At 40.1% G+C, this 24,221-nt stretch overlaps 1 protein-coding gene across 3 annotated transcripts in view; it reads right to left on the minus strand.

Moving 5' to 3' along the window:
* Positions 1-24,221, minus strand: part of Reln (reelin) — a 459,087-nt gene that overhangs the window by 22,420 nt on the left and 412,446 nt on the right. For all 3 annotated transcript variants that reach the window (XM_036180358.1, XM_036180357.1, XM_036180359.1), the window contains 10 exons: positions 20,540-20,680; positions 19,232-19,409; positions 17,141-17,334; positions 14,167-14,423; positions 10,127-10,281; positions 8,572-8,786; positions 4,728-4,905; positions 2,775-2,950; positions 2,530-2,636; positions 302-544 (listed from right to left, as the gene is read on the minus strand). In XM_036180358.1, the coding sequence (XP_036036251.1) occupies positions 302-544; positions 2,530-2,636; positions 2,775-2,950; positions 4,728-4,905; positions 8,572-8,786; positions 10,127-10,281; positions 14,167-14,423; positions 17,141-17,334; positions 19,232-19,409; positions 20,540-20,680 (1,844 nt within the window). The remainder of the gene's footprint in view (positions 1-301; positions 545-2,529; positions 2,637-2,774; positions 2,951-4,727; positions 4,906-8,571; positions 8,787-10,126; positions 10,282-14,166; positions 14,424-17,140; positions 17,335-19,231; positions 19,410-20,539; positions 20,681-24,221) is intronic.

A 24,221-nucleotide genomic window follows, 5' to 3' on the forward strand; every position in this document is an offset into this window, starting at 1 on the left:
TCCTCCTAGGCATCTGCAGTATGTGTTCTATGGTACAGAAATTACTAAAAGGACTAAAATATTCAGGGTATTGCAATTACAAATTATAATAAAAGCATTTTGTATTTAGCAATATTCATTAAATTCTGAATTGACAGTTCAGCAAGTGACCAACTTTGGAGACTTATAAACTGCAGGGCCCAACAACAGCAGACACAGGTTGAGAAGCATGTCCTAGACCCTGCACGTGCTATGGAATGACCCATCTGATATCTGCACAGAGAGCTGACATAGAGGACACTATTTGGAGAATTCTTTTTACCATCATCAAACGTGTCTACCAGTTGACTTGGGTTGATTTCTGCTCCACCAATCAGAATGTTGTCCAGTGCCCACTGTGCACGCTCCACCCCAGAAACCACAATCCCATTGCTGATCACAAAAGGCTGCCACCAGCGGAGTCGAGTTGTATTGGTGAGGGCGTCCTCAGGAAGGAGGATGTAGTCATGTCTCACAGAAATGTATTTCTGGAAATCCATCTCATGAAGCAAAGTCCAAGTAATTCCTATAAAAATAAAATTGTCAGCACAGTAACATCTGGAAACAACCCACAAACCAGCAGCATATTGCAAATTCTATCAAATTCCTGAACCTGGTGACAGCTTCAACACAAGCTGATCACAATGTGAGGGTTTAGACACAGTTGGTCAAAGTAAACATATTAAAGAAAATGATATCATCCGTCTTTAAAACTCAGCTCTAGATTCTTAAGAGGCATTATTTCTAAAAAAATTCATGTTTCTAGACAGTAGCTTCTAGATTTAGAAATATAGTTAGTATAATTCTGTATAATTTGCAATTATTTGGACTGATAAGAAGTTGGACTGTGGGGTAGGACATGTTTAAAACATGTGACTTGGCTAATACAGTTGATACCAGACTGCTAAAACATATTTTCTTTTGAAAGAAATTATTTTTAACTCTTTCAGTTTGAATTGTTTTTATGTCAATAATCTTGTTAGTTAATTTATTTTTAAGGATTTATTTATTTTGATTTTGTGTATGTGAGTGTTTTGCTTGCTTATACATATGAATGTGTGCCACATGCCTGATGCCCATTGAGGCCAGAAGAGACTGTTGGATCCCCTGAAACTGGAGCTACAGATGATTGTGAGCTCCAATGTGGGTGCTGGGAATCAAATCTTGGCCCTCTGGCAAGCAGCGCTCTTACACACAGAGTTATCTCTCCAGCCCTTAAGCAACTTTCCCCTACTGTCCTATGGTATTAATGGCCTGATAGTTACTTCAAAATAATAAAACAGAGTTTTATTAACATAGTTTCATGAATTTAGGATGTTTTCTTTGGTGAGGTTTTCTTGTCCCTATGGTATTTATGTTTTCATTCTGGCAGATAAATACATGAGCTATAATGCAGCTATATTTCTTGCTGTGTCTTAGTGTTGGAACCCATTTAGGTTTCCTAGTGGCTTTACCCAGGTCTGCATAAAAAGGTTGATTGGACCACAGTCCTGAGTGCAGGTGTCTGAGATGGTCTACACTTGGCTGTGCTGGGGGGAGGTCTTTTGCGATACCCCTTGGCATTCCTTTAAAAGCCCTTTGGCAGAGACAGTCTAGGCCCTCTCGAGGATATCCTGTATTTCTTTCTTTTTCTTTCTTTTTTGAGACAGGGTTTCTCTGTAGCTTTGGAGCCTGTCCTGGACTAGCTTTGTAGACCAGGCTGGCCTCAAACTCACAGAGATCCCCTGCTTTGGAGATCCCCTGCTTCTGCCACCCGAGTGCTGGGATTACAGGTGTGAGCCACCACTGCTTGGTGATATCCTGTATTTCTATCTGTTTTTGTCCCCTCTATATGTCTATCTAATATTTCCTGCTTCTCCTGCTCAAGAGTACCCTGGAGAAATGTGGGGGTGGGATGGCCCCCACATCTTAGTTTTTTTTTTTTTTTTTCTCACTATGTAGTTCTGGCTGTCCTAGAACTCACTATATAGACCAGGCTGGCCTCAAACTCACAGAAATCTGCCTGCCTCTGCTTCCCAAGTGCTGAATTAAAGGCATATACCACTTCACTGGGGCTAGGATTCTTTTGAAATCATATTTTACTCAGAAAATTATTCAAAATTTGTTTCTTTTCATTATCTTACAAAAAATATTTTGTTTTAAAAGAGGACATGAGGGTACCTGGGAGAAAGGTGTGTTAGAGAGTTCCTGGAGGGAGCTGGAGGGGGAGAGATGGGTTGTGGGTATGATAAAGATACACCATATAAAAGTATTTCAAAGATAAATAATAAAAAATACTAATTCTATTAAACCATTTTATTTTTAATGTGCTATCTCTCTCAATCCCTTATGGGAGGGTAGATTTCGCCTAGAAGCAGTCCCATACAGGACAAGTAACACAAGCAAGACATGTTGTCTTTGGGGTGTTCATAATTATCACTGTCAGCACAGCTCTGCAGAGATGTTTCTGAGGGTTGTTGGGTGGAGTGTGGACATGCAGTCCGAGTCACAGGTGTCACTCATGAAACACACCTCCATCCTTGGAGTAGTCCAGCAGTACGCCTTCCTGCCGGCAGATGGGCCGATGGCAAGAGGTCATGTTGTTCTCGCTGCCGATGCGTCCCCAGTATTGTAGGAATCTAAGTGAAAACATGCATTGTCTATCAGAATGATGGAATAAAGATGCCACTCAAGTCCTGAATAACGACGTCTACACATGGTCATAGCTCTGTTGTCAGTTTGTGAAGTTGGGAGAGAAATGAGAAAATGTGACTTACTTTGCACCTCTGAGATCTAAGTCTTGAGTAATAGCTTGTCTCACAGTGGACCCCCCAAAATAGAGTGCAGTGTCCTCAGCAAGAACCCCACATTCGGTACAAGTTCTTCCGCCCTCTAAGGACATCCACAAGTCAGGTTTGATTTCTTCACTATCAAAGCGCTCCTTCAGGAGAGTCTGGAGAGGTGGAGTGGGGGTTGTTACAGATACCCACTTTGGTTAATAAACTTGGTACTTTACCTAATAAACTTACTTGGACTTAAAAATAATATAACTGATTTCAGTGTTTTTTCAAAGATATGTTTGAAAGGCAGTAAATTATGTTCATAATTTTACTTTCTACCATATATTGAAGGCAATTTAAACTGCTAAAATTAAATAATTAAACTTTTTTTTTTACTATAAAATGTAAACTTTTATTGTAACACACATTAAAATGTAGATTCAAGGTCAATGTGTCATTATCTTTTTAATATAATATTAATAAATGCAAAATCAGAGTAACTTAAATAATGGCTAGAATCATGAGACAATCGTTTTCTATTCAAAGAAATAAAATAATACAGCTTTCCTAGAAACATAATACCTACAACCAAACACATAAATAATATTTTTTATTTACTGACCTTCAAGCCCTGAAATTTTATATTAGCCAAGCAAGGGCAGTGCCATAATTGTATCTTATGATTAGGTGACATGGACTTGCAATTGCAGTAAAACACCTCTGTCTGCATCTCTATGTGCATTTCTCCAGTTCTTTAAGAGAGTTCTATTTTGTGCAGATAAATGATTCGAACAAAGTCTCATTTGCCCAAACATAGAACAATCAACCCTATAATTAAAGGCATGCAAACACAAGCCCGCCTCACTTTACTTCACTAATGGTGAGAAAATGAGCACAATTTTTATAAATGAATGTTCATATGTAAGAACATGAGCCAGAAATGCACAGCTAACCACACATGCTCTCATTAGAGGATTGAATTGGAGTTCAGTATGATTTCTTATCTGAGAGATATTAATGAAATTTGAATGTTCACATGAAGTCTTAGTTTTTTTTTTCTTTAGATATAATTGAGCAATGTCCTCAAATTTTATTTTCAATATTTACTGGGGTTCAATGAATTGTACTTTTTTTTTTTGAGACAGGATCTCCTACTATAACTCAGGCTGGCCTGGAACTCACTGCATAGTCCAGGATCACGGGTGGGACCCATTATCACGGACAATTGTACTGCTTTAGCTGAGGCATTTCCCTGTTATTAAAATGATGTATGTGCTCTATTTATTTACAGAAATAAAACACATGTGGCAACTGTGTTCAGAAACTACATTTACTTTACACATTGAATATACTGAATATAATAGCAAATGTGTCAAAAATTGATAATCCTATTGTTAATATGCAGCCATATTTCAGTAGTTAATAAATTGGACCACAGAATTTTCTGGAAAAAAGTTCGATCACTGTTTAAGCATGTTTGAAAATTTGGTCTGTGGGGCTATCTATATTTGCTTAAAGTAGGATCTTAAAAAAAGTTAAATACTGGGTTGGGGATTTAGCTCAGTGGTAGAGCGCTTGCCTAGCAAGCGCAAGGTCCTGGGTTCGGTCCTCAGCTCCACATACAAAAAAAAAAAAAAAAAAAAAAGTTAAATACTGACTTTAAACTGAGTGGTTTTTGTTGTTGTTGTTGTTTAAAGAAAAAAGCCAGGCATAGTGGCACATCACATGCCTTTAATCCTTACACTTGCAGATCTCTATGAGTTTGAGGTCAGCCTGGTCCACAGCCAGTGTAGGCCAGCCAGGGCAAAGCAGTGAGGCAGACAAGCAAGGTGTGGGGAGAGGGGGGGGAGGGCAAAGACAAACAGGGACACACACCCTTGCTACAGATTACTAGTCTCATGTATGAAAACTGGGCATTGGGCAGCCTGTAAGCGAAGGGTCCAGCAGTACCTTCAGCGTGTGAGTTAAGTAGCAGTTTGGCCCTGAGTATCCTGGGTCACAGATGCACTGTTCCTTTAGGCAGTCCCCGTGGCCTCGGCAGTTGTCCAAGCATCCAGGGCCAAGGTAGAAATTGTCAATTGCCCACTGCACATCTGAGTACTTTTGGTAGAACCTAAATCTTACAGGGCTATTGGCAGAAGCAAAGGAACGAAGAACAAAAGTTAACTGTATTCAGAACTATTTTACTACATATATACTCAGTTCTCAGGAGAAAAAACACTTAGGGTATTCTTGATGGATGAAATGAGTAATAAAAATGTTTTCTAACCACTTCCAACTTCTAGTAACAAGACTATGCAGCTGCTTTCAACTCAGTTCTGTACAAACTTGCAAAACAAATAAAAACCAGTGAGGACTTTTAAGCCAAGGATTATTTTACAGTGTCATCTATAGTCATAACCCAGATTCCTTTTTCTTGTTTTTAAAATTAAATTTTAGAGTTTGTATACAAAGTAAAGCATCTCATCACGGCACCTTCACACCTATGCACCATCGCACTTGGTTCTCACTCATCTTCCCCCCCCCATGCGCTCTCTCTCCTCTGGCTAGTTCCTTTTCTTCTTCTAGGTACTTTCAACTTCAGAGTTATTATTCTATGTACCCACTACCTTCAACATCCCATACTTTTCTTGGAACTTCCCTACCTGCATGATCTCCTTTCTAGCTTTGTGGCCTTCCCCCATAACGCATGCACTAAGGTTTCAAATCTAGGTTCTGCAGGTGAAAGAAAACCCGCACAGTTTGGCTTATTCTGCGTATCATAATGATTTCCAGTTGCATCACTTTCCTGCAAATGTCATGATTTCATTTCCTTTGTAGCTGCATAAAATTTCATCATGTGTCTGTACCACATTAAATATTTATTCTTCATTTTATGTGTATAGGTGTTATACATGCCCATTTATCTGCCTGCAGAGACTAGAAAAGGACGCTGGACATATGTGGATGCTGGGAATCAAACCCTGGTCTTCTGGAAGAGCACCCAGCATTCTTAACTGTTGAGCCATCTCTGCAGCCCTGTACCATATCTTTCTTGGTTCTGTTTCTTGGTTATTATGAACAAGGCATCTATAAACAAGGATTTACAAGGATCTCTATGGTATGTTGTTGTAGCATCCTTTTATTATATTCCCTAGAGTGGTATAGTTGGATCACATGGTAGTTTCCAATGTTTTGAAGAGTCTGAATATTGATTTCCATCATGGTTGTGGAAGTTTATACACCCAACAGCAATGATTAGTTCTTCATAAGTTTGTAGTTATCCATAACTTCACCGGCATTTGACATCATTGCTTAAAAATATTTTTACATCTGTCTGTCTATCTATCTATCTATCTATCTATCTATCTATCTATCTATCTATCTACCTACCTACCTACCTACCTACCTACCTACCTACCTGGTGTGTGTATGTGTGTCACAGTGTGCAAGTGGGGTCCAAGGATGAAATTCTGATCCTCAGGCTTGGTGGCAAGGGCATTTACCCACTGGGCGACCTTCCCTATTCGCATTTGCTATCTCAATGCTGTTTTGACTGTGGTGACATGGAATCTCAAAGCAGTCTTAATTTACATTTTCCTGATGGCTAAGGATATTGAACATTTTTTTTTCAAATATTTATTGGCCATTTGTGTTTGTGTTTCTTCTTTTGAGAATTATCTATTCAATTCATTGGCCCATTTATTGACTGGATGAACAAAAGAAGTGAACTTCAGTGGTTGTGGAACATTTAGATTGACTAATTACATTTTTGAAGCTGTACAGAAGGTGAATGAAGCCTATGACAGTCTTGTTAGCATGCACACAGCCTTCAGGCATTTGGGAAACAGTAACTTCTCAATTCCTTGAAGATTATCAATATTCTCAAGGTAACTGTGGTAATTAGAAAACAATTTTGAAAGGGTTATATTAAAGGACAATTTCCCAGAGATTTTTAATTTCATCATAGTTCTTCTCTATCTTCTGGGTAAAAAAAAAACAAGGCTCTAATTAACCTTATATTAAAATAAAATGTATTAAAGAACTTTCTAGGGCAATGCAAATGTTCTGCATCTCATTTTATGTGGTAGGTACATGGGTTACACAACAGCAAAAATCCTCCATCGGAACAAAGTGCTGTATTTGTACACTATGCAAATTATATACAGAATGCATGTACATATGATAACACACACATATATGAGACACACAGAGAGACAGAGACAGAGATAGGGAGACAGAGATATCTATGAGAGAGCACATAGAAGGGATAAGCAAGTCTGTGGTGGTGGTTCCCAGCATGCATTTCACTCCAGATGACTCCCTGAGAGATGATCATCTTAATATAGTTCCACAAATTACTAAGTGGTTTAGGAATGGGCTAATTTGTACCAATGGGATTCAAGGAGGTTGCTGTTCTGGTTCTCTGAGGAAGAAAATACAACCCTCTCTCTTTCCCACTGGACACAGGTAAGGAAACATCTGGTCCAGTTTTCTGGCAGCCATCTTATATTCAACAGGGGGACCCTCTTCAAGCTGAGAACAACACTAGTGCCACTGTCAGAGGGATGAGAGAGCAAGACAATGGTGTCCTTGAAGTCATTTAAAGATACACCATCTATTATTATTGTATTTATTTGTGTATATGTGTGCACGTGCATGTACAAGCATGTATGCCAAGATATGGATGTGTATGCGAGGGATCTAATTCTGGTCCTCAGGTTGGGTAGATAGGGTCCTTAAAGCCATTATTAAATATGCAAACCAACCAGTCCTAGAGTCTACTCATCTTTACATTTTTTGTTATAGATATGTGTTTTAGAGTTTGAATTTTCATTATGTGTATAAGCACATATTTGTGTATGGAGCTTGTCATGTGAGTGCAGTGTCAGTGGAGGCTAGAAGAAGGCATCAGATCCTCTGTACCTGGAGCTACAGATGGTTGTGAGCCAAACAGTGGGGGTCCTGGGAACCAAACTCGGGTTTCAAGCACCAGGATAAAGTATCCTTCATTTTAAATTGAGTCACTATAGGTGGGAGTCTGTAACCTGCTGCTGAAAGCAGCACAGTTTCACCTCCTGGCATCTTAACTGCCTGAGCTCTTCTGATCCATTCCAGGACACTGAAGATGCTGTCAGAAGGACTGGGCAGGCTATGCATATCTGTCCTGTTCAGAGGCTCAGTCTTGCTCATAAATCATGATCTGTTTCATCAGAAGCCTTTTGACTTAGCCAGACTCTATGATTAATCCAGCAGAAGCACACCTGTCATTTTGCTTAATGCATCTCTTTTCTTAATTTTACAGTAGATGGGGAATCTTTGGAATCTCCTTAAATTAACTTATCTACAGACTTTCCAGAGCATGGTTTAATTGCCATGGTCACCACTGATCCAGGCTAATTATGTTTCACTGCAGGTGCAGAACATAATGCTTTGTGATAAGAGAAAAATAGAAGTTATGAGCTGTGCAACTAGTGTGAGTTGGGATTTGCTCCCTGCTCTATCAAGGATTTGGAAAACATCTTTATGTTGATCTACAGTCTACAAGGCCAGTAAGGTAGTTAATATGCGTCTTTGCATCTGGCTCCAAGGCAATCATTGATGGCACTGGGGTTTAGAAAAGAGAAGGACATGACAAGGCTATTTACTGAGGACCAAATCTTCAAGTCTGAGAATTACAACATGAAGTTCATTCATCACTAGGGTGGAAGAGAACACTTTACCCATGATGACACAGAATTTGAGACTGGACAGCAGTCCCCATGTTTGCCTCCTGCATGCTTGCAGCCATGCTTTATTTTAATTTTTGACTTACTTTCCCACTAAGCTTTCAGGAAGTGGATAGGTGATCCTTTTCCACCCTTTAGTTGGAAAGAACACAGATGGCTGTGAAACACTTCCAGAGCATTTGGGATCAGCAGGTAAACACTGAGGGACTACATAGTTCCAGCTCACACCAAAGTCAGTAGAATACTGCACATGAATTTGATTCTGGGCAATTTTTTCAGGCACTTTGCATCCAACAGAGATCTAATAAACAGAAAATGAAGATTGTCAAAGCATTAAAACCATATTACATATTTCATCTCCAAAGAATTGGCAGCAAAAAGGCACAGATCCCATGATATCTCCCACCCTGTATTTTCAAATTCATTATTTGCTTTGTTGATGGACAGGGGACATTGGCATGGTTGCCCAAGGTGACAAAGTGTAGCGAGTGCCAAGTACATTGTGTAGGGATTTGGGAGAGAAGCTGAAACCTGTGCCTCTGCCACACTGGCTGGTTTCCTGGGAAGGCCTGCGCCCACACTTACAAATTGTTTTGTTAATGGCCTGGCACTTGCATCTGGTAGAATACCTGACCAAGAAGGATTGCTAACAGCCATACCAATTTTACTGCTTTGTCATGCGATTTATAACTCTCAATAAATCACTTTCGCCTGCAAGCAAGATGCAGCGAAGCGATAAGAGAAGCACAATGCCACAACGTGTCAGCTCTGCAGACACAGAGGCGCTCAGGTAGGCAGAACACAGCAGAAGAAATGCCGGCTAAAATGCTGTCCAAAGCTGCTCTTGGCATGAATTCTAATCATGCTGTTATAGTCTATAAGTTTTTGTTCCACAGAAACATTCTAATAGCTTCTAGGGAAAGTAGAAATAACAATTATAGTTTTAGTCTCATACAGAAACAATTTACCTTTTTTTTTTTTTTTTGAGATAGGGTTTCACTATTTATCCCTAGCTGACCTGGAACTCACTATGTAGACCAGGATAGCCTTGAATTTACAGAGATCCACCTGCCTCTGTCACCCAAGTGCCTGAATTACAGGTGGGCACCACCATACCAAGCTAACATACTTTAAAAAATATTCATTTATTTTATGTATATGAGTACTCTATTTGCATGTATGCCTGCATGACAGAAGATGGCAGTAGATCTCATTATAGATGGTTGTGAGTCACCATGTGGTTGCCAGGAATTGCACTCTGGAAGAGCAGCCTGTGCTCTTAACCTCTGAGCTATATCTCTAGCCAACTTATTTTTATATATATAGTGCTTAACTTAATAAGTTGCAATAAGTATCTTGAATTTTTTAAACCAATATTTTTGTTCTATAAGCATATAATCCTGATTGCAAATATCTGCTTTTATGCAAAGCCTGAAATTTTACCTCGAAATAGTATAGAAGTACAATTTTTAATCATTAAGCATTATTTAGATGAGCTGTATGTTACTTTAACAACAAATTTTATTTTTCAAAGTACATATTAAGTCAATGAAACATCAGATGACCTTTATCTTTATGTTTCTGATTAGTTAGATTGCTAGTGTATGGTTATTTATGTAATTGAGAGCATGATAATTTCACCTTGAATTGCATGATCCAGTCTTCAGTGGGAGTCAGGTCATGGGTCACTGCATACACTTCTCGTCCATCATGGCTGCCACAGATCATGACTCCATCAGGGGAGTCACAGAATCTTTCCACTGTACAGTCATCATGGAATAACCAATTCTCATTCACTTAAAAAAAAAAAAAAGAAAAAAATGGATGACAGATTTAGCAAGGACTTAAACATTCACTTTGATCAAATCTTAGGAATCTCTTTTACATATAATATGTCACATAAACACTAATATAAACATCATTTTATAACCATGGGTATTAGAATAACTGACAAATATCTAATCCTTTTTTTTTGAGAGGTGGGATGGTTAAGACAAGGTCTCACTATATAGCTCAGGCTGGCTTCAAACTCAGGATTGATCCTTGTATTTCAGTCTCTTGAGTGTTATATATCACAAGAATGTACTACCGTGACTAGCTCCTCAATTTATTTTGAAATAAAATGTGTATCCATCCATCCACCTACCCATCCATCCATCCATCCATCCATCCATCCATCCATCCATCCACTCTACCTAACCTATTGTATTTTTGGAGGCAGGGTTTCATTCTACAGCCCAGTCTGTCCTGGAATGAACTATGTAGCCCAGGGTAGCCTCAAACTAATGAAGAGCCTCCTGTCTCTGCCTCCTGAGTATTGAGATTACAGGCAGAAACCACCATGTCCAGTTTAATGTTCTGTTGTTAACTATAGGTACTGTGTTATCAAAGGATCATTAGAATTTATTCCACACACATAACAGAACAATTGCAAACGATTCCCTGTTTCCTTCTTTGCTGGATCCTGGAAACCACTCTAATTGGATGAACAAATAACCTTAGAGGCCCAGACAGTATTTGAGAAAAATTGAGCTTTGTATTATGTAGTTTGTCATAGAGACTATAGTTTGAATCCTAATTGTTAAGTTGTATTCAACCTGAAAAAATTAAGGTATAATATAAAGAGATTATTTAAGAAACTCAGATTAAGATGGGCATGGTCATGTATACCTGTAACCCCAGCACTTTGGAGGTGAAGGCAGGGGAATCACAAAGTTAAGGCTAGCCTTAGCTACATAGCAAGTTTGAGGAGCTTGGGCTACATAAGATGGCTTCAACAATACAAAACAACATCAGCAAGAAAGGAACTCTGATATCTTTAATATGCTGTTTACCTCACTAACGTTCTTTATAATTGAATATTTAGGTATGAATATTTAAGTATTCTGGAAAAGTATTTTAAAAATAATTTTCAGCCTTTCTAAACAAGATCAATAGTAACTCTTTGAGAAAATGTACTGAGGAAAAAAAAAATCTAAAGATGGGATAAATTTGGAAGACTGACTCTTGTTGTTGGTTGTTTTTGTCATTAAGCCCAGTGGTAAGAAGTGATTTAACATTCTATTTGTTAGCTAGTCAAGTTAGAAATGAAAAAAAAAAATACAAAACAACTTTCTAAGCGTCTTATTCAGCCCCATATCTGCAGTGGAGACAATTGGAGGCTGGGGGCAGGCCTGGAAGCAGCAGAGGCAGACATCCCCAGAGATCCAAAGAGACCAAGCAATCCTGCTGTAATTCAGGCTTCACCTGGAGTGAGTCTGATTCTGGTCTGAGCACATATGTCTACAGAACAACCTATTTCTGGGATTCACATGGCTGAGGGCACCATCCTATTATCTGTGTCTTCATTCTGAGGGATTTTGAGTCACAGACAAAGGCCCAGAATGGGACCCAATATTCTAATGCCAGAGAGATGCAGAGCTGGTTTCTCTATGAGGGGCCTTTTGTTGGATGCTGTCATGCTGGAGTTCTGATGCAAGGTTCATCAGCAAGCCCACCAGCCTCCTCCACACTGTCAGAAGCTGCTTTGGGAGCAGATGTTCCAGTTGCTACAAACATTTCCTGCAACATGGGCAGGTGCCAGGAAACATGTTTCTTCACTAGTCGGGGCCAAACTAAACAAGCATATATATTAGGTACTTAAAATTGCTTTATCGCCGGGTGCTGGTGGCGCACACCTATAATCCTAGCACTCGGGAGTCAGAGGCATGCCATCAGCTACAGAGAAACCCTGTCTCGAAAAACCAAAAAACTGCTTTATACTGGCTTTTGTTAATACAGAAGTAATGCTTAAATTATTCTGACTGTAAACTTACTTATGTAAATTATTACACAGGGAAAAATGGATGAGTAACTTGGCAAAGTTCTGAATCAGATCTTGCTTACATAGCAAGTCTCAGTGACAACTTCCTTTTCCTTGCCTTCCCTTCTCCCTGCCCTCCGCTCTTCTCTCCCTTCCCCTCCTCCCTTCTCTCCCCTTCTCCTTCCCTTTCCTTCTGCTTCATTCTCCCCATTTTTTCTTCCCATTTCTTCCCCGCTTCTGCTCCTCCATTGCCCTCCCCCTTCTTTCCTGTTGTTTTGTTTTGAGGCACAGCCTCTCAAAGCACACCCTTCCTGCCCCAGTCTCCTGAGGGGGGGAGTACAGGTGTGTACCTCAGCCCAGCTAAAGCCTTAGTGACTTCAGGGAATAGGAACACTTGGTAAAGTCGAGGCCACTTCAAGTCTTTTCCATTTGCCAGGGTGGATTTGGTCATTATATGCAGCTGTCATATGGTATCACATGATACACCAGTATCACACGATATACTAATAAGTGAAATAAATTACTCACCCTAAATAGTCACCAATAGCAAAGTATAAAGCATAATGACATTTAAAACTAGTAGAAATTTATCTTCTAAGGCAATAAGGACTCAAAAAAGAAAACAACTCACAACCCCCCCAAACAACAACAACAACAAAAATCACAGGATTCAATTTCAAAGAAAAAAAAAGCAAGCTATAAAAGACATATAGGATCACGTTTGAGACCCTAGCTTTGTTAAAATGTTTGTTAAAGGAATACAGAATGTTAAGGGAATATTAAAAATACTGATATTGTTATGTGCCAGTGAGTCTAATTTTCTTCCCCATGGTTTTCAGTGTTTTCTCAATTTCATGACTTGAACACAATTTATTGCTTTTACAATAAAATATTGCTAATTCAGTATTTTAAGTTATTAAAATTTCCTAAATTAAAATTTTCCCAAGGTATGCTATTTCTCTGGAAACTTCTCATTATGGTAAAATTAGCCATATGATAATTTTTTTGTGCAAGATGGTAGAGCTAAGCAGGATGAGACACCATGCCTTACTGTCTAACTGGCTGCTGCAACATTGGGTAGATTTATAGTGTGAGGTGGAGATAGACCTCACACATCACCCATGTATCTGACCACACTGTGTTTTATGTAGTACAACCAACGCAAATGGGGTAGCAAAATCATAGACTTAATATAAGACACCACCTCAAACTTACTATAGTGTTATAAAATGACAAGCATTCAGATGAGAATGATGTGCAGTTCCCACAGGTTGCTAGCATCACTGAATGGTCCCTGCTGAGGATGAAGGATGAGAAGCAAGACCTACAGCAAGTGGAACCCAAGACATGAACTGAAACATGAAATGCCATTGCAAATGTGCCTGACTCATAGAAAATACAACATTCTGCCCTTAGATGTCAATAAAAGAACCAGGAGGATGAGGCAGGAGGATTACTATGAGTTTGAGGTCAGCATGAGCTTCTAGGACAGCCTGAACTAGAGTAAGGCCCTGACCCAAACACCACCACCACCACCAACAGCCACAATAGGCCAGGAAATTTTTGTTTTGTTTTGTTTTGTTTTGTTTTGTTTTTTTCCCATTCAAAGTCGAAAATAGGAAACAGAAATGAAATACCCACCCTGCAATTACCCTATCAATGAACTGATATTTATTAAAACATGTATCTGGCTTAGAATGACAGTACAGATGAGACACAGTATTAAACGGGAAGACTGAAGCATGATGCTCTGGTCTCTGTACCTCATCTGAATCCCGGAAAGGGCCTGATTTCACTTGTGATTACTGCCCCCCCCCCCCCCGCACCCCATACAGTTGCATTTCAATGTACTTTCATCCAGCATTAGTGAAGAAATCACCTGAAGTTTTGTCCTCCACGAACATGTCAAAAGCAATTCTTCCAACAGGGCCAGCATCTGCAGGGGAGCGTTCATGCTGGGGCACTGGGGCACTGCTGAATGTGTCCAGCATGACTGTCCTCTGGTCAGCAGAGCCTGAGATGAGGACATTGTCAATGGCCCAGTCATTCTGGTCTAGGCCATCATGTCGTGGCTGCCACCATCGGAAGCGAGTAGCAATCTCTTTAGCATCAGGAGGGAGAAGGATATTCACGAATCTAACAGAAAATGATGAGCGTGGGGAAATGTTGGGTAAATATTTCGTATGAGGAGATCAGAAACAGCAGTAAGATACTGGATGTTTCAGGGCAATGAAGTGAGGACATTACCTAAAACACACTCTCTCTCTCTCTCTCTCTCTCTCTCTCTCTCTCTCTCTCTCTCTCCACAGTTGCACATGCAAATATGTGCACTGGCAAGTGGAGGGCAGAGGTGGATGCTGAGTGTCTTCTTCAATTGCTCTCCACTTTAGATTTTGAGACAGTCTCTCACTGCCCTTGGAGCTCTCTGATTGACTGGCTGGCTGGAGAGCCCCAGGAGTCCTGTCTACCTTCCCTGTGTTGGAATTACAGGTGGGAACCACCTGACTTGGCTTTTAAATGGATAGCAGGCATTCAATTTAGTTCCTAATGTGCTTGCAACTTAGTCATCTTCCTAGTCCCTGAAACAAATTAAACATAACTTTATTAAATCTTTGAGAATTTCATACAATGTATTTTGATCATACTCATCCTCAACTTCCCCTCAGGTCCTCCCAGATACACTTCCATCTCCCTACTCTTGCTTTTAAAACAACCCATCAATTCCTGTGTGTGGACCCTGATTAACTGGCTGTTTTACCAGTCATTAAACTAGAGAAACAGAATGTAAACAATGTGAGCCCCAGAGTTCTCTGTGCTGCCTGTGGACCTTGGACATCTGCATCCCTGGGAAGGTAACTGCAGGTCTACAGAACACATACTTTGGGAGATACAACCAATATGCACCTCAGTTTTCCTGTCACATAAGGGTTGGTTTCTACTTTAATCTGCTCAATGCCAGCAACAGGCTTGGAATATGGACACTAGTTGTGGTAGGAGGATGCTGGAGCCTCAGCCTGAAAGTAATCAGGTCTTAGTTGCCTGTGATATAGATAATGCTTTGCTAATGTGCTTCAGTGAGAGCAGGGAAAGAAATACTGAAGGAGAACTAGGCATGTCTTCTGACTTAGTCACCAAGGACACATAGCTCAGTGCTCCAACACAAACCTCATTATATAGAAACAAGGCTTACATTTACAGTTACTATTCCACATCCACTGAAAGCCAGCAATAGAACCACAGATTTGATTTATATCCAGAGTTCACAGGACTAGTTTTCTCTCTGTGCAGAGCATGATCTGTCTTTTAAGTGCAGCTTCTTAGCACTGAAGTTCCTATAAGTTAATCTTGGATGGATCCTAAAATTGAGGGCTGTATCAATAGTCACTCAAGTCTTTGACTTTCACATTAAAGAGGTTTAATTATTTTCCTTTTGTTGACATGGTATTTCCTTGTTTTTTTTATTTTTATTTTTTGGTGTTGAGAGCCTTGCACCTGCTAGACAAGCACTCTACCCCTGAGCTACCTGCTCTGCCTTCCTGCTGCTCTTTCGAGTGCCTAGCATAGTAGACAGTGTTCTGAATGGGGACCAACTAGGATGTGTGTAGTCGGCTTCTAACACTTCAGTCTGTGCATTCTTTGGACCCTGAAGAACTAGTGAGTGTTGACATTAGGGCAGGAAAATGTAGTCTGTGAACCCCACACCCTCAATTATGTGGTTACTGGATGCTTGGAGACCAGCAGCTTTGAGGCAGGCCTTTCCAAATTTTATTTCCTCACGTCTCTTGGTTTTAAAGCCCCTCTGCCCATCTCCTCTTTTTAATTAGTACTATAGTATGTGGTGTGTGTGTGCATGTGTGAGTGTGTGGACGTTCCTGTCCATGCATGGTCAGAGGACAATGGTAGGTGTCCTGTTCTCTCATTCTCTGCCGCATTCCCTTGAAACAGGAATACTTCAATTAGTTTACCTTTTCCTTTTTTTTATTCTTTGAAAATTTCACATGATATATTTTGATCATATTCATCCCCTTCCTCCAACTCTTCCCAGATCCTTCCCTACCTCCCTCCTGACCCAATTTCACATTCTGTTCTCTTTCCCTATTAAAAGAGTCCATGCAGACTCTATTGGCTGACCAGTAGGTCATAGGGCCTGCTCTGGAGTGTGTTCAATATCCTTGAAGTCAAGCACTACCTCTGGGTCTTACAATTTTCCCATCATCTCCACAGATTGCTGAGCCTTGAGAGGAGGAGTTTTACTCCTGATTCAACATCTTTCTTTTATTTCATTTCCCTTTTCTTCTCCCTTCTGTTATTGAGGTGGGGGGGGTATCTCACTATGTTGTCCAGCCTGGTCTTCAATGTGTAAACTCCACTGATCCTCCTCCCTCAGCCAACAGAGTCATTGAGACCACAGCAAGGCAGCCCCACATATGGCCCCCTCTTCGGCTTGTCTAATTGGCTACATTGACTGCTTTTGGTCTTTCTAGAATATTTTTAAAGGTCCATGTATGATGGCTGTTCAGGGTCTTTACTAGGAAGATACTTTGTAAACAAATGTTTGTTTCTCCAGATGTTTATGAAATCATCATATACTCAGCCTCCATCTTTTTTGCACTGTTTATTTGCTGTTGGTATTACAATCTAGTAATTAATCTTATTCTGGGATGGGAAAGCTTTTGTTGTTAAAATAAAAGCCCTGGTTAGCTATTATGTACCCCAGGAAGCCCTTCCTGCCTGTCTCTGAGGTGTCCTTTACTGATGAGTAAGTTGGAGGTCCCCTCAGTCCGTGACAACTGGATACTGAGAACCTTCCCAAGCTAGATAGCCTAGTTATTGCAGCTGAGACAGATACAAACCCAGGCTTGCTGTACTGATCATAGAAAATCTCCATCAGCAAGTTCCAGGTGATGCCCCCATTGACGGAGTACTCCAAGAGGACCCCTTGGTTACGGTTGCTCGGTGTAATGAGGCATCCATACATGAAGTAAAACTGGATAAACTCGGCACTAGTGAGGTTTAGATCCACAGTGACCAGCAATCTGCTACAGCCCTAAGAAAAAGGAACAGAATAGGGAAAAAGCAGCAATAAGGAATCTTGATGCAGATCGCAGAGTACAGCTTCTCTCTGGTTCTGTCCCTTTGATTATGTCATTATCTCTCTTACACTAGCTTCTAGCATGGTGCCCAGCTCATGTTTGTTGAACTTTCAAATTTCAGTATGCAAGACTTACTTAACCAAATATCATATATTCTAAGGAGGTTTCCTTTTAATATATTTTTATAGGCAAAGCAAATGTTGGAATTAAAGTAACTATCCAAAGCTTTTATTAATTTATTTTCAATTATTAGTTAGCATTTGCTAAAAAGCACCAGTTACTAATGAAGTAACATTTTGATATAACTATTTTTAAAATTTCATTTACACGTGTGTAAGAATATCTGTGTGAGTATAAGTGTTGAATTCCTTGGAACTGTAGTTACTGAAGGTTGTGGCCACCATGTGGGTTCTGGGACTCGAACACAGGTCCTCTGGAAAAGCAGCAAGTGCTCTTAATCCCTAAGCCATTTCTCCAGCCCCCTTAGGTAACTATTTTTAATGGGTAATTTTAAAATGACTATAACTGAAACAATTATATAATTTAATTATAATGAGATAGTTGCAATGTCCTTTAAAATGTTTTAAAATTAATTTATTTAAATTTGTGTGTATGTCTGTGGTTGTTTTGTGTGAGTGTATGTGCACATGGGTGCATGGGTTACACATTCACATGTGTGCATGCTCACACATGTTCACGTATATGTAGAGGCCAGATGTTGATGTTGGCTATCTTTCTCCATCATTCTCCAATTAGAAAAGGGTTTCTCACTGAACTTGGAGTTCACCAACTGGCCAGACTTGCCGGCCAATGAGCTCTGAGGAGTGGGCTGTTTCCACCTCCCCCTTAATCCCTTCCCCACCTCCCCCACTAGGTTTACACAGGCTACCATACCTGATTTTTACATGGATGTTGGGAATCCAAGTAAAGCAAGCACTTGCTGACTGAGCCATCTCTCCCCAGCACAAATGCCATTTATTTATTAATTATAAATTATCAATAGATTAATCTTGATAGGTAGATATTTGTTAGTTGAACATATGTGGAAATCCTGGCCATTCCCACTTCTACCTGAGGTAGAAGAGTATCTTGAATAAACATTCTTAGTGTTGTCGATTATGAAAAATTAATATGATATATACATATATATACTTTTTTTACTTCTCTGTAACAATTGGATATAAATAATATAAAAATACAATATAAACTCTATGATAGAGTACAGCAAAAAAGAGTTGAATGTGAATTGGTTATTTTTTAAAATTAATTTGCCTATCTAATCATGATATTAGAGAAATAATACATTTAAAAAGTTAAAATTTGGCACCAAAATAGAATGATAATAACTTTTTTCAAAGGAAAACTTTCCAACATTGCTTCTGCCACTCACAAAATAATATGCTATAAATGCAAATGTTCAGTAATTACCGACAAGCTACTCTCTCTGGGGTGACTTATAAACAATTAGTTGTTAATACACTCAAGAAACTTCGAAGCTCATTTCCCAGGTTTTTGACTCTTTAATCTCAAATGTGTTGTGAACTCAAGAGTTTTCAGTTATGGCTTCATCCAGATGGACCCCTACCCCAGCACACACTGTATAGGTGCCCCTTTCTCAGCATGGAACCCTGTGTAAGTCCTTTAAAGATGTGTTCTTAAATCTTCCCTGTGCTGACAGCAACATAAGCTTTGGGTAGGACAATTCTGGAAATGCTTAGCACTGTTCAAACTTCAGATCCTGACTAGGTATTAAGGGCTGCTGCATCTTGATTTGCCTGTTAAGCTTCAAAAGTGACTCAGGGACTCAGCGGAGAGGAAGAGGAGCTGAGCAAACTTCGGCCCAACTCTTACCCCACTGAAATGCAGAGCCAGTCCAGAAGCCACAGCTCCACACACAGTGCTCAATTTCCCACCATTCACAGCCAGCCAGTTCTGGCTGGAGGGAGCTCGATTGAAGTTGTCTTTGAGCTGGGTTGGGAGGGAGGTCTCAGGCTCATCACAGTACAGGCCTCCCCACTGCTCATCACAGCTGGGTGTGGAAAAAGAGAAAGGCAGAGTCAACATCAAACACAGCCCCTGTGAGAATTTGCCCATTACTGAAGCCAACTTTTTCCTAGGCCAGGATGATGAAAGGTTGCTGTGCTTCACAGAGTCACAAAGCTTGCCAAAGATCACCTGCTTTCCTTAACAATGCCAGAGGCTAGAGGCAGGCTGTGGATTAACCTCCTCCAGCCTTCCCTAAAGCAGTGAGTGACTAGTGGTTGCAGGTGGAAGTAAGAACCAACTTTAAACAACGTACTGAAGTCCCATCTCACGTGAAACAGCACTGGATAGCCTATAGGACCGCAGCTGCCAAACCAAATTGCTGGGTGATAATACTATAAGAAATTGGTCTTTAAACAGAAGCTTCCAGCCATTTAAGAACCAAGTGGCTGTGTTCTGAAAGCAGATAATGCTTTGGATAATCACCGCCATCCCTGAACAGAGTTCAGGACAGGACTGGAAGGTTGCCCAGGGCTCTTCAGAGTCATCCTGGATATGGGATGCAATCATTAATCATGGGCTGGATTTCCTATGTATATGAAGATTAGTAGAGAAGAGCATATGAATTCTGTTAGCTTCTCTACACTAACAACCAAAACACATGCATACACATCCATCCTAATGCTTTCAAAGTAGATTCTCCCAAAGATGCTAAAGATCTAGGAAAGCGGTAGAGCAGGCTCTGTCAAATATGCCCAATCACTGACCAGGTTTGTATTTTATTATGCAAATGACATGAGAAATTTCAACTAAACCTCAGCAAATGTATGTCCTTACCTCTATCTGGACTTAATATCATTTTTGGTGAGAATATAATGAACTCCTAAAGTTTTCTATCATCTTTTTCAAGCCTCAAATGTATCACAGAAACAGAAGAAAAAGTAATATAGTCAATTATAATTCGGCTCTCTCTTGACAATGCAGCTGTTGTTCAGGTGCTAATCACTAAGTAAGAATGTAGTTATAATAGACATCAATTCCACCATTAGCTCAATATTATATTTCAGGAAAACTCAAAAGCTAAGGTAACTTGGCAGTGATGAAAAACCCAGTTTTAGATACCTTCTGGGTGGAATACAAATCAAGATATTTAGCAGAAGAAATATTCCAACTTACACACAGCTTCCCTGGATGCACCTCCCATGGCCACTGCACATGTCTAGACAGCCATCCCCAATATAGACATTATCTATTGCCCACGTCTGCTGCTTGTCGAAAGGGGCTGGTTGGTGCCAGCGGAAACGAGTGGCTTGAGACCTTGGAAGAAGAAGAGATTTACAATGAAGAATGCAGGGAGAAAGAAAATGTATTCTAGTAAGCTTGAAGAGGGCAACACAAAAACACACATTCCCATTCCTATTTTGAAAAGAACATTCATTATTGCAATAGCCTATGCAAACCTCTAGTTAACAAAACTAAGCCAGACAAATAGGTTCAGCATGCATTTTGTCCCAGGGGTCTTTCTGGGTCTTGAAAAAGAAGACTACATCAGAGGCGAAATCCAATCCTAAAACTAGAAGCCTCAAGGGAAGGATAAAGATCTGCCTTTTGCATGACAGCCATTGTACAGACACCAGGGCTGTTGCTGTGTTATTAAACTGGGAGAGAGGTGCCTGTCCTCAAGCAGCTGTAACCTCCCACCTTTAACTTTAGAACAGAATGTGGGCTGGGCTTCATGCTTTCCCCTGCTCTCTAGGGCAAGGTACTTTTGTGCAATGGGCACATGCATCCCCCTCACTCAGCATCCCCAAGGAATTCTCTTAATAGAAGCCTTAGGGGATGGGATGAACATTAAAACAGAGAGATCAATGGAACCCCAGGTAATTGTATGTAGAGAAAAGAGGGGATAATAAGTAAGACTAGGCTTATTTTATGTTGATTAAAAAGTGAAATAAATAAAAGTAACCCAGACATTCTCCGTTCTAGAAGCAAAAATGTACTTCCTCCTTCACTTTTGAGAGCATCTTGTTCAGCAACACAAACATACGTGTATTCTGAGGCACTAGATGGCAGTAAAATCCAAACAATACCCAGGGCTCATGCAAACATTAAAGACTTGTGGAGGAAATAATTTGTGGTTTTTGAGCCATGCACGTTTCATGCTAAAAGACTTAATATTTTGATTGGAGAATATTTGTTTTAGGAAGGGAAGAAGATAAAGAACAGCAAGAGTCTTATACTTTCTAAGGGAAACACTTACATAAAGTTTAGTAAACAATCAAAAAAGAACAACAGAGTAGAGCTAAGATTTTTCATCCTGGGAAACAGCTCAGGCCAACCTGTGTCCTGGGAATCTTGGCAAACTGATTTCTCCAGTTATTGCTCTCCAGTTCCCACACCCTCAGCAGAAGCATCTCAGCTCAGATCTTTCCTATCATTTCTTGTTGCATTGAAATTAAGCCCTTGGCCCATGGGGTTGGGCCTGAGTGGGAGCCTCTCTTCCCTTTTGCTGGCCATCATCAGAAAGTATCACTCACCGAGGTTCCAGAGCACACCAAAGTCATCCCCACCCTTCTGTATGGGAGTTTCCCCAGTGAGTTCTTTCCGCTTGGTCACCCCTATGGGTCCTCCAGGGTCTCACTGGAAGTGTTAGTCCTCACAGACACATTTTCTTCCTGACCCTTTTAAAAATGGCATTCATCTCATCCAATTCTCTGCAATCTGTTCTATGCGTGGTATTTAACACAATTTAGCACCATCATGCACACATGTGACTATGTTTTGGGGAGACACAGTTCCTTCCTGGAACACTAACTCATAAGGCAGCTCTTGGGGCTCCCTTTTGCTCACTACTGAGTAGTGTTCCATGGGACAAAGAGAAGATATTCAGGAGCCACTGTTTCCACAGGGAGCAACGTTGTATTGATGCCCAGCTCCACCAGTGCTGTGCAACTCAGTGGTTCTTTTAAATGACTGAATTCATTACTCTTTCTGTTTCTATACAGCGACATCCTGTGACACAGTGGAGTATCACATTTTCATAGCTCATAACCATGCATTCTGATGTAGACAACATGCACCTATTTATTCTGTCTTCTGTTTTTGACTACAAGTTTTCTGAAAGGCAGGGGATATTGCTGCCTTTCCTCAGAACTTATAGATAATAATAAGTTTCCCTGTTCTCTTAATATCATAAACATGTTTCACTAAAGCCTTTGCCACCTTATATTTTAAAGCAGTTTCTTTTGTTAGATTGCCCTCCCTATTTATCATTTCATTGTTTGTGACACTTACAAATGGGATTTCATAAACATCTACTGAAAGAATATTAAGTCAATAGCAATAAAGATTTCTAGAAAAAGCAAATAAAAGGATGTAGCAAGAATCTTAAAGGTTCTTATTAATAAAATCAAACATGAGGCCAGTTATTGGGGTGAATGCTGGAAGATCAGAGACACAGAACAAGCCACAGCTACCTCACCTCGCCAGTCCCTCAGCTGGTCTTGTTTCCTCAGACTGGAAGCTTCTGAGTCCTCATCCAAATAAATCTCAGCTGAACTGTGCTGCTCCAAAGCCTAAAAGCTTAACCAGCCAAATGCTTCTAGTTTCTGGTCTTCACGCCTTATATAATCTTTCTACTTTCTGCCATCACTCCCTGGGATTAAAGGCTGGATTTCTGGGATTAAAGGCGTGAGTCACCATGCCTAGCTGTTTCTAAAGTTGCCTTGAACTCAGAGATCCGGCTAGCTCTGCCTCCCAAACGCTGGGATTAAAGGTGTGCACCACCAATGCCCAACTTCTGCTATGGCTGACCCATTTTCTAGCCACCAGTTTTGGCTTTGTTCTAGTGGCTGTCTATTCTCTGACCCCAGATAAATTTATTAGGATGCACAGTATTGTGGGGAACACAATACCACCACATTTCCCCTTTTTGTCTAAAATTAAAAAAGGTTATAATACAAGAAAAATCATATCCAATAAGTATATGCAATATACACAGTCAAGATTACATTAATGATGTCTAGACCATTAACATTTGACAGATCCAGGCAAAAAACTCCATTATATATACCAATGTCCAGTCCAGTAACATTTGATAAACTCAGGCAAAAGAATTTTCATTAGTATCCTATGTAAAATAAGTAGTTCCTTTTTAAAAGTAGATTCAAAAATTGATCTTTTTTTCTTACCATATTCATATTCTCTCTTTTTTCTTTTCATAAAAGTTTCAATAATCTACCTTTTGTCACTTTTATATATTTCCCTTTTTCTTTTTAGTGTAGATTCAATGATCTACCCATTTATTGTATTATTTCTTTATCTTTTTTCTCAGGGTAGATTCAGTGATCAACCTCATAAAAGACACCTTGCAGGGTGGACAGGGAGGAACTGGTTGTGTGGAGCAGTAGTTTGATGACTGTTGGAGGAGAAGAGCTGAGAGGTGGCAAGGCTGCCTAGTAGGGGGTCGCTTTCTGATCACTGGTTCTGCTCAGTCACAGGCTGGACAGCCTCTGAGCAGAAAGACTGAGCAGAGGATGTAAGAGCCAGACGAGTTGCTGGAGGTGACACCCTTTGTACAGACTCCGAACCCCACCTTTTTTAGTCTATGCCACTCTCTGGAGTTCTACAGGAAAGGAATCAGTAGGAGACACGTGAAAACGGTACTAAAACTGGAGTTGCCAACGGGTCTAAAGATGAGTGAGTGCTCTAATTTGTATTCTGGCACTGTGAGTTCTAAGTTCACGGTGAGCAAGTAAATGTTTAGACACAACAAGGAGGACAAATGTGACAATTTCTTAGACCAACTTTTGAAATGCAAGGGTTTTATATTGTTAGGAATAGCGATATCTAGTAATCA

Source organism: Onychomys torridus, chromosome 3 (genome assembly GCF_903995425.1).
Source record: "Onychomys torridus chromosome 3, mOncTor1.1, whole genome shotgun sequence".
Classification (NCBI taxonomy): domain Eukaryota; kingdom Metazoa; phylum Chordata; class Mammalia; order Rodentia; family Cricetidae; genus Onychomys; species Onychomys torridus.